A 17,869-nucleotide genomic window follows, 5' to 3' on the forward strand; every position below is an offset into this window, starting at 1 on the left:
ACCTGGGCAGCGAAAGACTGAGGGCACAAGGAGGAGGGGACAACAAAGGACTAGATGGTTGGACAGTGTTCTCGAAGCTACCAGCATGAGTCTGACCAAACTGCGGGAGGCAGTGGAAGACAGGAGTGCCTGGCGTGCTCTGGTCCATGGGGTCAGGAAGAGTCACGACTAAATGACAACAACTTGCCAGCAGACTGAGCAGGCATTACAGGCCACCTGGTTATGGTCATGTGAGATGTATTTCTATTTATTTGTTTTATTTAGTAAATTTGCATACCACTCTATATTCGTAGATCTCAGGGAAGTTCGCAGCATAAAATTGCAAGATAAAAACCCAAAATTGATTCTACTCATTTCTAAATTTGCATCTTTATATATCAATTAGCATATGAACATTTCATTTCATTTTTTGTCATTTTTGGTGATGCATTTCCTCTGTCGAGATAAGGAAGTGACCACCTTATTCAGTACATTTAGAAAAGAAAAAACATACCACACATAAAGGGCCTTGTCAGCTGCTTGAAAAGAGGCAAGACTATCTAATGAAAAGTAATCTTGTCCTTATAGCAAGTTACAGAGCCTCTGCTAAAGTTTGCGTTTATTTAGATGGCATAATATTGAAATGATTTTGGTGCAGCCTCTAGGTGGCACCATAAGCCTTTGAGTCAAAGCTATTTTACACAAAAGCCAAAGAGGTAGAAAAATGTAGAGCTGCTTTGTTTACCCAGCAGACTGGGGTAGCCAACATGGTGGCCTCCGGAAGCTGTTGGAAAACAACTCTGCATAGCCAATCAGCGGGAAGAATGGAAGCTGGAATGCTAAAACTGTTGAAGTGCACAAAATTGGCTGCCCAATAACGCTGCTTTAAAGGCAAGTGACCCATCATGGAAAAATAAATGCACGCCAAAAAAGAGCAGCAGTGGTTTGGTATTGCTGGCGGGGGAACAAAGGAATCCCTAGCTCATATTGTGATAGGAATTTTATGGTCTTAGATATATGGTAATGTTCATAAGTGTACCAACCAAGCACATACATAGATCAGCACAGGAAGCCAACCTGGAACCATTTTGATTCCTAAACGGACCAAATGTTTTCTCTGCAAGGTCGAAGTGGGAACCCCCCCCATTGTCTCTTTCCTCACAAATCCTGTCTTAAGGACACATTTAAGATATGAATAGGGTGTGAGCCTGTGACCTGGCCCAGGAACTAAGTATTTATCACTACAAAAGAATGGCCGGGCTCCCCAGGCAATCCAATCAAGTAACCTGCAAACAGGAGATAAACAACAACAGGAGAAAAACTATATTCAAATTTCTGTTTTAGACCGCCTTTTCTGTGATGTAGGTGTGATGTATCTGAGGGGTGGTCTTAGGTTACACCCCTTCTGTGATGTACGTATGATGTTTCTGGGGGTGGTCTTGATCTACAGGAGGGCAATTTCAAAAGTCTTTATAAGGCTTTGCACACCATTTTTCTGGGTCCTCATCCTCTCCTGCGTGTAGGGGGAGCACCCTGTTGCAACAGATCAATAAAGATCCAGCTTACTAGCTGCTTTGCTTCTCAATATTCTCTGGTTGGCCTCTGTTATTTTCTCCTACCAATAGGGAACCTATGTAAGGATTCTATATGGGCTCTTGGATACCCCATAAAGGAAAAGGGCAATTTTTGTTTACAACAATTTCATGTTAAATTTTGTAGCAGAACCTAGAAAGAAATACTGGATATGCTACTGTACTTTCCCCTTCTTTTTACCCTACCAAAGATGAACATTTGGAACTCAAATGCAGTGCTACCCTTGTGATGATGATGGGAGTAATAGTGTGGGGAGAGTTATCTACATAAGCAAACCTGCCATTTCATTTCTCTCCTCACAGGGAGGGTTGTAGCTCAGCAGATGCATTGCATGCAGAAGATCCAGGATCAATCCCTGGCATCTCCAGGGATTCCTGGAAACAGGACAGGAGCTGGTGCCAGTTAGTGCGCACTATGCAGAGCTAGATGGGCCACTGATCTGATTTGGTGTAGAGCCCTGACTTCTGTCTTGGGCGGGCAAATCAGTTGCTCCTTACAGGCAAGCTTTGTGAGCCATTCCTGCTTGTCCAATGGCAGGGCATGTGACCTTGAAGCTCCAGAAAAAGGGAACTTGTTCTTTCCTGAAATTAATCAGAAACTATTTGCATTCTACAATAATGCTACTAGACTGTCAGAGAGATATTGATCTATTGCGAGATTTGCTGTAGACCTGATTGCTTTGCTAATACAGGCAAGCAGTGGCTCATTTCTAACTGTCTTTGTCAGTGAGGGGTTTTTTTTTTAATTAAAAAAACCCCCACTTTAATCAAATGCAATGCATTTGAACTCAAATGTTTCCGGGCCTCTTTCCATTGGCTACTGTTTCAATGTCAGTTAATGTTAGTGGTCTTCATCTCAATTATAAAGGTTTAAATCTCCCTTTTTTCAGTTTGTGGGGATTAAATGAGAAGTGGGAAGAACCTTGAGCTCCTTGGAGGAAAATGTGGGATATAATTGCAATAAATGCAACAAGGAATAAATAAAATAAAATAAAGAATAGGAGCAAGGAATCGGGAAAATGGTTCAAAAACCATTTAATTAAGAAAAAACCTGGTTTTCAGTGATGCTCTTTCTTTGAGCAAAAGGGATTTTGCGGTGGAGGGTGGGCAGGAGGGTTTTTCAGATTATCTACCTTCAGATAACATGCTCAATATTAACCAGACTTGTATGGAACAATTTAACAGAGGATTTTGGGCCATATTCTAGGGAACACCACTATCCCTGGTGCTGGGTCTATTGGACAACCATGGGAATGAATAGGGTGCACTATTCTAGTTGTTGTTGTTTAGTCATTTAGTCATGTCCGACTCTTCGTGACCCCATGGACCAGAGCACGCCAGGCACTTCTGTCTTCCACTGCCTCCCGCAGTTTGGTCAGACTCATGCTGGTAGCTTCGAGAACACTATCCAACCATCTCGTCCTCTGTTGTCCCCTTCTCCTTGTGCCCTCCATCTTTCCCAACATCAGGGTCTTTTCCACCAGGGAGTCTTCTCTTCTCATGAGGTGGCCAAAGTATTGGAGTCTCAGCTTCACGATCTGTCCTTTCAGTGAGCGCTCAGGGCTGATTTCCTTAAGAATGGACATGTTTGATCTTCTTGCAGTCCACGGGACTCTCAAGAGTCTCCTCCAGCACCATAATTCAAAAGCATCAATTCTTCGGTGATCAGCCTTCTTTATGGTCCAGCTCTCACTTCCATACATCACTACTGGGAAAACTATTCTAGTAGGATATCCTATTAAAGCTACCAAGATTATTCTCTTGCATCTACATATTGCAGGCAGGCAACAGGGAATTTTATTTGCTATTACTGAGTTTCTCTGGAAAAAATGATAGATAAACTCTAGGAACCTCTGTTTGAAAACTACTCTAGAGTTGCAACATGGCAGGGACCATAAACTAATTTGGCCATAAGCCTTAGAGCAAGATGTGAAGCCTTGTTCCATGTCTGAATGAGAACAGAGGTCCATTCCCTATGAAAACATATTCTGACCATTGTAGAGCATCCGAGTGCGTAAAGACCAGCACTTGTGGCATTGCATATGAAGTGGAGGCATGTTCTTAAAGCAGGTGAGGCAACTGAATCTGTCAAACACCTGTTGAGTGTTCTCAAGTAGCCCAGGTAGTATTAAAGACTGCAATAATGAATGAATGAGTGAACGAGCCTTCTGTCTTTCCCATAATCACTTCATCAACTAGTACCCCATTACTTCTTTTACTCCATAAAACTTGCATGCAATAGTCCTACTTGCACCCTGCCTGGAACTCAAGACTTTGAACCACATTGATGGCCTAAATGGTCCTGTTGAGTTATCACCACTGCATTGACTTCCCAAGGATGAGTAGCAAGACGATCATTATTCTATCATAAATGTGTGGGTCCTGTCATATTGTTTGAGCCAACGTTTAGAATTTGCTGCTTATGTCAAATCAAGAGTTTTGCCACTTGATACACTATGTACTTGGGATCTGATTCCTCTATATAAAATTTATGTGCAATGGCATCATTTATTAACTGTGTCTATATGTATAAATTGTGGATGACACCTGCAAACGATATGTGACTTTTTCAGGATTAGTTAGCATGCGAAAGCCAAGATTTGTGTACCTAGGCATCCTTCATAAATGACACTATGTGCATTTATTTTGTACTTGGGAATCAGATTCTGAGTACAAAATGTATCCACTCAATTCAGATCGTATTATCTACTATCAAATTCCATGTTGAATAAACTAGTTCAAAATGTAAGGAAAGTAATAGGATAATCTGGGAGGTGGTAAGGTAAGAAAGCAGCAAAAGGGCTGCACAGAAATAAAGCCCAATATGACTTCTCACCAGTACTGCAAAATATTTTTGTTTTGGGGCATTCTTAGGGCACAGAACCTGGTTGAAGACTTGCCCATATAACTGTGACACTCAATAAGAACTTTATTTCTTTTGAACTCCTTGTTAGCCACCCCTCACTGGAAATATCTCATGTGATATAACTGTGCTTTTTTAAAACAATGGAAAACCCCTCAGATTGGTTCCTCACTTGAGGAACCCCTAGCCCATGACATCTCTACTCCACACTAGCAGAAAGAGAGTCAGGAAATGTCCCTAGCAGTTGGGGACCAGAAACTAGACAAGGGCATTTTTTCTATGAAATGTCAAAGCAAGCTCCCTGGGACACAGGTTAAATGAGACCCTCTGGAACAGAGGTGCCCAAACTTTTTTCAAAGAGGGCCAGATTTGATGTAGTGAACATGCGTGAGGGCTAACCAAAGTTTTTTTAGGATTGAAGTTGCTGAGCATTTTTTACGAATTTACCCCAGGACATATACTGCCATGGGGGCCGGCAGGATGGATTAGGCATCGACCGGCAGGATGTATTAGGCTCCCGAGGCAGACTTTGGTGAGGGATGGTGGGAAAAACACATTTTCCAAAGAACGAGACATACAACAGCCCACTGTGTGAAATCCTGCAAAATGAAGGGTTAGGAAAGCGGTTAAATTTGATTTTGTTTCACATTTCTCAAGCCAATATGCAAACTGAAACACAGCTATTCTTTGACATTTTTGTGATGCTGTTCTCAGACCCAGACTTTGTGCACACAAATACATATACAAAAACACATTATATCAGGGGAAATTGCTTGCAGAAATATGCTTATCAGCAGAAATGCTGATGAAATTTAATGATTTTTTATAATTAAAAAATCTCAAATTGCTGCAGAAATGTGGAGGATTGAAGATTCAGTATCTGAAATGAGACACTGAAACAAAAATTGAGTGATTTTTCCATCTCTAGGAATGTGTGTGAGTAAGAGAGAGAGATTTGAGCTTGCCCCATGTATAGCATCTCACTCTAGTTCCAGAAATCAGCATCCCTGTGGTTTTCTAGTCATTGCTTTGGCTGCAGCATCAAAATTTTGGAGAGACTTCTGTGTTCTGCCCTTGCTTTTTACAGTATGTGATTTTCACAACAAGAAATGGAATGAGATCAGGGGAATGGAAGGGACAGAGGAGATGGCCGCTTGATGTCAAAGTAAGTACACAGAACTAGGGCTTTGACGTTAGTACATAAGCAATAGCTGCTAGATGCTTCCTAGAAGACTGAATTTAGTACATGGATTGGCTTATATAATGGACATTTCTATCAATGGCACTCAGATAACCCCATGAGCAAGGGAGATGGGTGGGGAAGGAACTTCAAGATCAGTCTTTCTTGACTCAGCAGTTTTAATCCTGGAATTATGTCAACTAGAACATAATTATTGTATTTTATATTGAGAGATTGTAGTATTAAACACCCACCCACCACCACCACCACCACCACCAACTGGCCTGGTGGATAGTCCACTCCAGTTTGGCAATAGAATGTGGCTGAGATTTCTGCACTGCATATGCAGAGCCCATGTGCCTACAAGTTGTCTTTTCTGTTGAGGTTCAGCTGTGGCATGTTGTTTGGAGCATGGCCAGTGGATGTGAGAAATCTCTGCACCTTCACACCTACAGCGTATGTGCAATTGTTGTGGAAAAAGGGACTCGACCATCCTGAAATGCTGTTTTTACATAAACAAGTCAAAGAAGAAAAAAGGAATCACAGCTGAAATTTGTTTAGGGGTTGTTACTGCTGAAAAATAAATCAAGTATACTAGGAAAGAGTTTAGTCTATATCTCATTGCTAATAGCACTGCAGGTTCTGAATGAAGAGTGGGAACCTACAGCCTTCCGGATGTTTGTTTGTTCAGTCAAAAGCATGGATAAACTGCTTAATCGTTTGTAAATCTATGAGCAGTGCACAATATATATTAAATATCATTTTAAAAAAACACAATGTAAAACCAATAAACATAAGTGAAACAAATAAAAGCAGGAATTTGGGGAAATTCAAATAAAGAGAAACAGGGTCTGTTCTTAAGGGTCAGGTTAAGCCTGTTGCTGGACACCAACAGCAGCAGCCCATGTGGCCAGTGATCAGCGATGATGGGAGTTCTTGTCCAGCAATCTCTGGAGCACCAGAGGTTCCCTACCATCTTCTAGACCCAGACTTATGGAGAGTTCTTGCACACACACCCCTTTTCTGGTTCAGAAAAAGGAATAATTCAAGTTGGCTAATATTGCAAGTTAAAAATATAATAATAAAGTAAGAAAAGAAACCAAAGCAAGAAGCTGATATAGTGGCAGATTAAGAAACATTTTAAAAAGGGTACCAAGAATGATCAAACAATGGTCAAGGAAAAGCCTTCTGAAATGGAAGGCAGTGGAATTGCCATCATTGAGGCATTGCTCAGCCACACATCCTCGGTGCTTGAATGATTCTGGCAGTGACAGAGTTAAGTCTCACAGCTGTTCTCTTCATGGGATAGAGCGGCCTCTCTCCTCCAGAACTGGCCATCTGGTTTTAATAAAGTGCAGCAAATGAGGCTGTGCTCCCTCCCCCATTTTTTTACGGAGAAACTGTCAAAACATTCCAATGGTGTGAGCTCGACTGCAGCGCACAGACTGCGGGCAAAGCGCAGGACACCAGGTACTGCAACCATGGCTCCCCAACATGCCTTGCTTCTGCTGGTTATCGTGGCCAATGCCGTTGACGGGCAACAACATCAGTTAATGGAGTACATGGAGAGGAGGCTCGCTGTCTTAGAGGTGAGAGCATGGGAGCAGAATGGTCTCCTCTGGGCCTGATGTTGCGCACAGGGCAAAGTGCGTTCCAGATTGGATTTAAGGGTGCTGGCTCTGCAGTTACTTGAATATCTAACTTTGACAGAAGAACAGCAATCACCTAACTTGGGGCAGGGGCAGGGAGGCTCCTCTAGAGCTGCAGAGGTTTGAAAATTATTATTATTGAGGAACTATAATGGTCTGTTGTCCGTTATCTGTTGACCATTAAGGAAGGTTATTGCCTGTAGGTGCAGGTGGTCTGATCTTTGAGAGTCTGGGGTAGTAGATCTGGAACTCTTGGGCTGCCCTGTGTGGAAATGCAAGGCATTGCATTGCCTTGCTCCTCATTCCATAATGTCGCAGCTCCTTAGAACATAATTGGATCTTTTGTTTCAAAACTCAGTGGTTCTACAGCACTCTGTATGCTTATCAGCTAACTTCATCTGATAATCCGGCAGCAGCTATCCAGAGCATCGGTAGCTGGATGCAGAGCACTCACTGACTGGGAGGATAGGGTAATAAAAGTGTCAAGACAAAGGCTTTTTAAATCTAAAATAAAGGCATGGCGTTTTCTTATCGCTAGGAACAAGCATGTGTTTGCAGAAAGTCTTGATAATGTAACTGCAGAGAGCATAGGGATGGCTAAGAATCCAAAAGGCAGATGAGAATATCTCAAAATGAACAGGCATCTTAACGCGCCAGGACTTTAAAGCCAAGCTTACAATTTTGAGAGCCTGATTCTTGATTTTAGATGTTCATGCAATCTGTCAAGACAAATGTAACCTGGACTCTACATGGCGACCAGAGTCCCAGGGTGGGTAGGTTAATTCTGTGTTTTTTAATACTGTCAACCACCCTGTGATCCTCGAATGAAGGACAGGATATAAATTTTAATAATAATAATAATAATAATTAATAATAATAAAAAAAATTTTTCCTTCCAGTAGCACCTTAAAGACCAACTAAGTTAGTTCTTGGTATGAGCTTTCGTGTGCATGCACACTTCTTCAGATACACTGATACACTTCAGATACACTACAGATACATGTGTATCTGAAGAAGTGTGCATGCACACGAAAGCTCATACCAAGAACTAACTTAGTTGGTCTTTAAGGTACTACTGGAAGGAAAAAAATTTTTTTGTTTTGACTATGGCAGACCAACACGGCTACCTATCTGTAATAATAATAATAGTTTAGCATGTCAAGGGGGCCTTCCTCAGGTGCCTTATCTTCTTTCCTCCTTCTCTTAGGAGCGGATCACGCAGTGGCATGATCAGAGCAGCCGTTACTCCACTGAGCTGAGGGATTTCAAGAACAAGGTTTTGTCCATGCTGGAGTCAGTGGAGAAAGACCGGGAGACACTTCGCTCAGAGGTGGAAAACACTGCAGTGCGAGTGGACCGGCTGGAGCGAGAGGTGGACTACCTTGAAACTCAAAATCCTGCCCCACCCTGTGTGGAGGTGGATGACAAACTAATGGAGAATCAAGTTGCCAATGCCAAGAAGCGCAAGAATGAGAAGTATGACAAAATGACAGGTGAGTGGACAACCTCACAGCATGCACTCATACTAATGGCCGTGCCAGATGACCCTGCAAGGCAGGCTTCAATGGTTGTTGTGGTTGTTGTTGTTTTGCTTTGTGTGATTCTTCTACAAGTCCCTCAGCATTGACCATCAGTGCTATATTTTGTCCCCATGGCACAAACATCCGTGATTAGTTGCAGAGGAGAGAGCTGTGTTTTTGGGAGAGGAATACAGCCAATATTGCTATGTGACTTTTAAAAAGGGACTAGATCACATGCAGTCTAGAGCTGGACACCTATTTCAATGCATACACACCCTCCGATCTCTGGATAGTAGCGGTTAACTGATAGGCCTATGAAAAATGGCAGCATGAAATTTGTGAAGGCTGTTCACAGTTCTGTGAGAAGGAAGAAGGGGTCTCTTTGTTCGCAAAATGACTCTTCTGTTTAGCAAACCTTTCTTTATTTATTGCATTTCTTTCCTGCCCTTTTTTGGGCAAAGGAGTCCCGAGGGCAACAAAATGGGGAGGCATTGCTGCAGCAGGAGGGAGGGAGGGAAGTGGATATGCATTGTGAAGAATTGCAAAGCCTTTAAATATTTTTTTAAACAACAACAACAAATGAACATTTAATGCTCGCCAAATGATGAAGGGAGTGGAGTAGGCTAGAGCAGGGTAATTAATTATTAAGCAATGTCACAGGCACTGTCCAATAGGGATTTGTGACATCGGTGCAACTACAGTCTACACAGGAATTTCAATAGCAATGGCTAAGCAGTTGGGTTGGATGGATGGAAAATATTACAGATTGAATCTTGGGACAATGTGTTATCTCTGACATAGAAAGGAAGATCTTTTGCAATATATGTGCAGCAGCTACTTCCCATAAAATAAGGGAGTAGCGTACTTTAACAAGTAAGTTTGTGACATAGCAGGTTAGAATCCTGTACACAGTTAGGCTGCTGAAGTCCCATTGGCTTCAATCAGATTTAAGCAGACTGTGAGCAAGATTGCAGCTGCGGTATCTAAAACACATCCCAGCCATTGCAAGTGAGCAATTCTCCCAGGCATAATGTTTGGTGAGTCATGCGATTCCTCCAATGCTTCTCACAAATCTGACTTCCCTGTGAAAGGCTTTTCCATTTGGGCTCGTGATCGGGGAAGCTGGGAGAGTATATTTCTTCCGCTGCTGGAACAGACTCCATTGTTGTATGCCCTTGAGGCAAATCACACCATATTCCAGAAAGTCAGTTTGCCACATTGCTAGCTCTTCAAGTGTCTCCTCACATTTGACTGTTTTCATGCTGCAGTGCTTTGTTGTTTTTGGTCCTTTTGTTCCAGATTAAAGTCTGCTAAGATGCACTCACCACTGTACAGATAAATCTGACATGAATTAATTGTAAGTTTCTCATCCATGTCAGTTGCATATCTGTTCTATCCCCTTTCTGCATTAATCTATGATTCCTCACATCATCTGCATGAAAACATGTATATAAATAATTCTCACAAAATATAAATTTCTAAACAAATGTTCTTGGTTCAAGTATGCATTGCTAGCAGTATTTATCTGCATCTGCAAAGCAAGCAAACAGAGCAAGATAGAGTGAGCCATCCTTGTTCCTCCAACATCTGGCAATGAGCAGTATGCAACCTCTGAATATGGATGCTGCTGCCATAGAAGATTGCCATTGATAGACCTATAATTCATCCATGCAGTGATGATCCCTTATCAGGAAAGGAGCAGCTGTGAAACTCTGCACAGCTATGTAATATACTCCCAACTTCCAAGCACCTTCTCCCTGCAGTTTAGCCCTTGAGGAGAACTGGTCAAGGAGGCTACTCAGTCCCAACCTTCAGTGTTTTAAGAGACGGCCAATGGAAACTGTATGCTCTGCTGCAGAATCAGCTATTGAAATAAGTGACTTGCAAGACAGATAGTAATGAAATCTTTGTTGCTAGAGCTAAGCTGCACAATGTAGTAGAGAAGCCAAAGCAAGAGAGAATCAATTCAGTTTGCCAGAAATAAATCAGGAACAGCTTGCTATATTAGTACTAAAAGGCCAAGTCTTGTTTAGGCTGCTTTTTAAGCAAGCAAGTCTAGCCTCAATTCAACAGTGATTTGAGACTTTGAGGGCAGTTCCCATGGTCCGCCAAAGGGTGCATGTTTTTTGAGGGGGGAGGGGGGAGGAATAGGAGGCAAGATCTATTGAGTTCCCTTTCACGAGGGAGGACCATGCAGAGAAATGTGCAGAATTAGCAGGACTGGGAGAATATCTTCCACATGTGATTAATTCTTTCTGTGAATATAATGCGAATACAAATGTCTCTACCACTTCAGGAGTTGCAATTTTCATAATGCAAGAGACACTTTGAAGACAGGTCTTTGGTCTTATCTAGTACTATTTGTCAACCAGATGTCTGCAGGAAGCTCACAAAGAGGTGGTATATATTTTATGTGTGTATGTTTGTATTTTATGCACACACTGCTTTTTCAGGCATCAACCTTCTTCACAATACAACCGAATGAATGGAAATGCAATTTTAAATCAGTCTCAGATTTAGCAAGGGGTGGGAGCAGTAGGAATTAAGGCATCAGGTTCTGAATAGGACAGATATTCTGGAATTTGTGATTTGCTCACATGTCTGTACACTGCTTTTATCGATTCCTTTGCAGTTTTGTGCTATAGATTTGAGAATGAGAGCAAAGCACACTGTAACTATCCTATGACCATTCTTTATAGATTGCAGTGACACAGTGTCCCAGGTGAAAGCCATGAAAATCCTAAAGCGGTTTGGCAGCACTGCTGGACTCTGGACCAAAGACCCAGTGGGGAATTCAGAGAAGATCTATGTGTTTGATGGCACTAGCAACGACACCGTGTATGTCTTCCCCAGAACGAGAGAGTTCACGCTCTTCTCTGCTACACGAAAGGCTGCACGCATCAAGCTACCCTATCCATGGGTTGGCACTGGACACTTGGTATATGGGGGCCATCTTTATTATATCCGAAGACATGGCACTTTCCAGGTCATCAAGTTTAGCTTGGCCAACAAGACTATTGTGGATAGTTCAGTTTTCCCTGCCGAGGAGCAGATCCCTGTCTTTGGTCTTTCATCCTATAACTACATTGATCTGGTGGCTGACGAGGAAGGGATCTGGGCTATTTATGCCACACAAGAGAATGAAAGAAACATTGAATTGGCCAAGCTAGACCCTGCAACCCTGGACATTGAGCAAATGTGGGACACACCATGTCCCCGGGAGAATGCAGAGAGCGCTTTTGTCATCTGTGGTGCGCTCTATGTGGTGTACAACACGCGACTGCCCAGCCGGTCTCGTATCCAGTGTGTCTTTGATGTCAGTGGCTCAATGGCAAATGAAGATGCTCCCCTAGTCTACTTCCCCAAGCGGTACGGCTCTCACTCCAGCATGAAGTACAACCCCAAAGAGAGGCAGATCTATGCTTGGGATGATGGCTATCAGCTTATTTACCGCATGGAGATGAAGAAGAAGACCGAAGTCTGAGAAAGGCCTAGAGCTCTGGTGGACAGCGCATCAGAAACATGCTCCATTGCCTCCCTGCAGATACGACTCAGCTGCCTACTCATGCACATAGCATGTTCAGCTCCTTAGAAAACCAGCAAGCATGGGGTAGACTGGACTTCCTGATACATGAAACATTTTTAATGCAGAAATTGCCTCCATTTGAGGAGGGGAGGACTCGCCATTTCTTTCTTTTTCCCCAGCTCACTTAAAATTGGATTATTATTATATTTAGGGGGGGGCTTATGCTTGAAAACATAAAAAAGTACTGGGGAATAGAGTTAATCAGCTCTATTTTTGAAGCAGGGGAACCCCCCTCTACATTTCCATGCTGCCTTAGAAATCAAATTGGCATCACCCCGGCAGCCCTGCTATTTCATAGACGCCTCCCTTTTCAGAATGACAGCCCAGAAGGATCTTAAACTGCCTGCCCAAATGAGGCAGTGAGCAGGCACTCATGATAACTCTAAGGCCAGGCACTGCAGTAATAATAATAATAATAATCCCATAGGGTTTGGTTAATTTAACAAGAATGTAAAACGTATTTTTCTTCTCGCTTTCCTTTGCCCTCCAGAAGCTTTAATTGGACAGTCCAGGTGGCAGTTTCCTGCTTGCTTGTTGTACCTTATTATTTCTGTTGTTCTATTTAAATCTCCTTTCTATAAATCAGAATATGTCTGTATCGGTTTTAGTTTTGTTTTGTTCATATGCCGCTGAAAATACTAGAGGGAGCTGCTCTGGCCCAGCCTTCATATTGAGATCTCTCTGATTTGTGGCCCCCTTCTGAGGTGGTGGTTCTTGTTATTGGCCGGAAAGTTAGTGCTTTGTTAAAGATTAGTCTAAACAGAAAGCCGCTCATGAAAGCTACTGAGACTGGCTTGCCTGAAATCTCTCACAACAAAAACAAAGTCAGCTTTCTTCCAATTCCCAGCTTTCCTATCTAGCTGTTCTGTTCCCTCCAAAAGTCAATGAGAATTGATTGCACTCGGAGCCTTTGGTCATGTTTCAGGTTGTCCTCCTTTTCCATTTGTATTACAGTTTCTTACTAATTGCTGGATTTGTCTAATTCTGGCTCTGTTCTCATGCCATTGCCTCTGGGTTCTTTCTTTGTTAACTGAGCTGTGTACACACTCCCATTTACTTTTGCATCTACTAAGCTCCCACCACTCATATGGGAAGCACTACATCTCCAACATTTGCCACAATCCACATCTATCCTGTCATTTCTTCTGAAATACTGCATTCTGATGCATTTCCCCACAAACCAGCTCTGATAAGTATTGAGAAAATGTGTTTTAAGCCACGTGTCCCTAATGCTAGTTATGTGGTTTCCATATGTCCTTTAACAAGGAAACCTCTTAAAACTCTCTTGTAGGGTGTGATTACTGCAGATATTAATATTGCGCTGCCTGAAGCAATTGGATGCATAAATGCTGACTCCTTTGGGAATAAAAATGGTCCAGGCCCGTAAACATGATTCAAAGCTTTACTAACAAGAACTTCATAACTGGTACAAGAACAAATCAATGATACATCCAAATAGCTCCATAAGACATAGTGTAGGCTCCACATCTTCTCTGAAATATTATATAACTCGAAACAGACCTAGCTTCCATGTTTTCTCTCTCTCTTCACGTACAGCCTAAATTCCAGCCTGAGGCTGTTTCTCCTGGAGAGGCATTATTAGCACATCTTTCTCTCACCGTGCCTGGGAACAAAAGACAAAGGCAACTCCCTTCAAAATTTGCAATTGAATACCTTAATCATGTGACCTAAGGTTGAACACTCACGTGAAAGAGGAAAGAACATCGACCCAGCTAGAAACTCAGAAAGCTCTTTTTTAGCTTTAGTATACCACAAGGGAATTTTCCAATGTTAAACCCTTCAGCATTACACATGCAGGCATTATCCATGTCAGTGTGCAATTCAACAATTATACCTAACACTGATTGTGTCCCTTATTCTGAATAGGATTCCTCACAAGAAAAGGGAAAAGTTGACAGCCATGGCTTAGGCAAGGCATGTCTAAAGTCCGTTTATTTTTCTGGGTTAAAATCCTAAAAAAAAAGCTCAATAACTCTGGGGTCTGGGGTTAACTCCTTAAAAAAGCTCACAACTTCAATCCTAAAAAAAAGGTCAACAATGTTGGTCGGCCCTCATGCATGTTCACTTCATCAAATCTGGCCCTCTTTGAAAAAGGTTTGGACACCCCTGGCCTAGACAGAGTGGAGGATGTGGGGGTGAGGGTAAGAGGGCGTTCCAGAGTTCTCACCGGGCTTGCTTCCACTTCACCTGGGGCGAATCCAGGTTGAAAGCAAGGTGTCTGGCCTCTAACCTGAATGGACTTCATGTGACCGCTGGATGCTATTGGCTGTTGGCTGAGGCCTTGTTGAGTGCTCCAGCTTGCCCATCCTGTGGACACTGACTATGGCTGTGTGCGCACCATACATTTAAACCACATGATGCCTCCCCAAAGAATTCTGGAAATTGTAGTTAACTTTTTTCTTTCTTCCATGATCTTCAATGTAGCCATATCAGACTGCAAATTAGTAAAAGAAAACTACACAAAATCCAAAGCACGGATTGCCCATGCCACATCTGGTTTGGTTCTTAAGTACAGTGTTCATACAATTGACCATTGGGAGGAGGGATTTTATGACACATCTGCACTTGAAGGAAATGTGTTAACATTTTCCTCACCATGTGGCCATTTGCTACAGACGGTCAGCATTACCTATAGTCAAAAGCACACCATGGTATGTTGCATGGTAGGCAAATGATTGTTTGTAGCCACCAAGAATTACTCTTCTGCCTCAGCTTATTGACATGTTGTTTGCATCAGGTCTTTCAGAATATACAGAAGTTTTCTTTCAACCTTCTTCTTAGACTGTATTTCCCTTCCATGCTGGGAGGAAGGGAAATAGCTGTAGGGCTCAGCCCCCTCTCTTCAGCAAGATTTTTTTTTTTTCAAACACTCGCTCACATCTGCCAAGTCCTGGCTTGAATCATTCCATTGTCTTAAAAATGCAACCACAAATGGGAGAGAATCTCCTGCCAGCTTGACTACTTCTGCTTGCCTAATAGATGGCTCATCCTCCCAGGAAGGCAAAACAGCCAAACTCTTAGGTTCCAAACTGTGGGTTGAGTAGGCCTTGCACCCATCAGGCTAACAAGAGTTAGAAAAGCAGAGGTCAGTTTTGGAAAATTACTGCAAACCAAACCATAAAAGGATTAAATCGCATGTAGGGATTCCTGAACTGAATAGGATTTATGCCATATTTTTTTTTCTTGAAAATATTTCTAACCTGCTCGTCATCTGTACATATACCAGGATGAGGTACAGCATAAAAACAAAACCGCAGACCCCAGAATGGAAAAATTGTGTATGATATGGACTGTGAGGGTCCTACCTTGCTGAAACTAAGCAGGCTGGAGTCAGTACCTGGATGGGAGGGACATACAGTAGGAACAGAGTCATTGGTTTGTCTAATTCAGTATTGTTTACACTGATGTGTAGCAGCTCTCCAGATTTCCAGATGGGCTATGTCTACCTGGCAGCGGCGGAGCGTATGCCCGCGCTGCCTGGGGCACGACCCCAAGGGAAGCAGGGCCCAGAGGCCGCCCTCCCACACGCCACAGTTCAGGGTAGGAAAGGGGCAGCAGACCCGGCAGCGGAGTTGCTATGGCTGGGGCACAGCCGAGAAGAGCAGGTGGCAGCTTTGTCGCTCCCTCTCCCCCTGCTCTCTGCTGCTGGGCCAGGCCTCACCTGGCAATGGAGGTGGAGCTGTTGCGCCTGAGCATACCTCGCCTTGGCCGAGGTGGGATGCTCTCTGCTGCCGGGTCAGATGTGACCCGGCCGCAGAGTTACTGCAGCTGGTCGCAAGGTGCCTTGCAGCCAACTCTCCTGTTCTCCACCACCGGGTCACACCTGACCCAATGACAGAGCTGCTGCAGCCGGGCATGCCTTGCCACGACCAAGAAGGGCTGCTCTCTGCTGTTGGGTCAGAAGTGGAGCTGTGCCAGGCACAAGTGCCACAGTCATGGCACAACTTCTAGCACAGAGCCAGACTCCAATGAAGGAGCCTGCTGTGGGGGCCTCTTTGTGCCCCCTCTCAAAATTTCACCTGGGGCCAAGGCACCCCCCCCGTGCTATGCCTCTGCTACTTGGAGACACTGGGGATTGAACCAGGGACATTTTTCATGCAAAGCATATGCTCTACCAAAGAGGCACAGTCCTAGACTGCCTAGGAACCACATGCACACTGCCTTGGGTTCCATGGTGGAAGAATGGAAGAAAATAAACAAACCACAAAAAATACTCCAATAAAACAAAAAAGGCAAGTTAGCCAAAGAAAAGGTGATGGGTGGGGGGTGGAGATGGGCTAGCAAGGTAGAAGAACCAGTTGAACTTCAGAAAAAGCATTTTGCAAACTTTAGGCAGAAGTTCCAATGGGACCTTTTCCACAGTTTCTTGGCTGGCTGCATCTTCAGTTTCTCCAAGTTTAAGGTCTGATTGCAAATACATAGGCAGGGAAGAAGAGGGGAGAGAGATTTATGCAACAGCTTGGCTGGAGAATTGCTTGGCTTCAAGAAATTCCCAGCAAGTGTGGAGACATAGTGTGGATTACTCTCTTGGTGTGCCCCAGGCCCCCTCCAGACTAATGTCTTATTGTGGATGTCTTTTGCAATATGTTATTAACACGAATAATAGTGCATTAGTGGTGGACTTATTTTGCTTTGCTTTGTTCATCGAGCAGCACATTATTGCTGTCTGGAGGGGCGATAACACAACAAAAGCAGGACAAAAATAAACCAGAACATTTGTGGTATATAAAGTCTGCAGGAAGTTATGGGATATGCACTGACTGGAAGTGAAGCAGTGTGACCGCCCAAACCTTTTTCAAGTGCATAAAGCATTGAAGGCAGGATTGCATGTGGCTACCTCAATAGCATAAAGAGCACAAAATAATCACAAATATTCAGTAAAAAAGGATGACCAGGGTTTATGTGCATCCCAGACTCTGGGGCCTGGTGGGAGATTGTTGTGGGTTTGAAGCTTGGAGAGCAGGATGATAATGACCATTCCTTCTTTGGGATTCTAAGACCCTGAGTATAAGTGGTCCAGGAACTCCCATCTAGGGGAAAATAGGCCACTGGTGCTGCTTGTAGGTAAAACAAAAAACACTCTCTCCCACCTTCCACTACCTGTTATATTTTCCAACCTGGCAAATGTTTCTATGCTAGAGTTGCCATATTTCAAAAAGTGAAAATCTGGACACAAAAGTTGTTGAGATTTTTGCCCAAAGCTGTTGAGCTTTTCAAAAGGAAATTGGCCAAGATCCACACTGCAGGGTTTCCTGCCCAGACGCTTCTTTACAATGGCCGAATCCTGGCTAGGTCCGGATGTATGGCAACCTATGCCATACATCTACACCATACATTTAGTGCACATTTAAAGCACTCACCTTAAATAATCCTAGGAAGTGACGTTTGTTAAATGGGCAGGGAATTGTAGCTGGTAGGACTTTAAAGAGACAGGCATGGTTTCCAGGCTGCAATCTTACTTAGCTTTCTTTTAATAGGA

At 43.2% G+C, this 17,869-nt stretch overlaps 1 protein-coding gene across 1 annotated transcript; it reads left to right on the forward strand.

Annotated features, from left to right (window-relative positions):
- The first annotated feature begins 6,954 nt into the window (after positions 1–6,954).
- On the forward strand, positions 6,955–12,967 carry OLFML3 (olfactomedin like 3). The gene is made up of 3 exons (XM_083617532.1): positions 6,955–7,203; positions 8,471–8,756; positions 11,483–12,967. The coding sequence occupies exons 1-3, from the start codon at positions 6,976–6,978 to the stop codon at positions 12,265–12,267; spliced, it is 1,299 nt and encodes a 432-aa protein (XP_083473658.1). The 5' UTR covers positions 6,955–6,975; the 3' UTR covers positions 12,268–12,967.
- The last annotated feature ends 4,902 nt before the right edge of the window (positions 12,968–17,869 follow it).

The sequence above is a fragment of the Podarcis filfolensis genome (genome assembly GCF_964270895.1).
Source record: "Podarcis filfolensis genome assembly, chromosome: 6".
Lineage (NCBI taxonomy): Eukaryota > Metazoa > Chordata > Lepidosauria > Squamata > Lacertidae > Podarcis > Podarcis filfolensis.

What these genes read in the sequence shown, in the direction of transcription:
- OLFML3 (XM_083617532.1), top strand. Translation starts at nt 6,976, where the DNA reads ATGAGGCTGTGCTCCCTCCCCCATTTTTTTACGGAGAAACTGTCAAAA. An exon ending in GGAGGCTCGCTGTCTTAGAG is followed by an intron (nt 7,204 to 8,470) that starts GTGAGAGCATGG and finishes TCCTTCTCTTAG; the next exon opens with GAGCGGATCACGCAGTGGCA. An exon ending in GAAGTATGACAAAATGACAG is followed by an intron (nt 8,757 to 11,482) that starts GTGAGTGGACAA and finishes CATTCTTTATAG; the next exon opens with ATTGCAGTGACACAGTGTCC.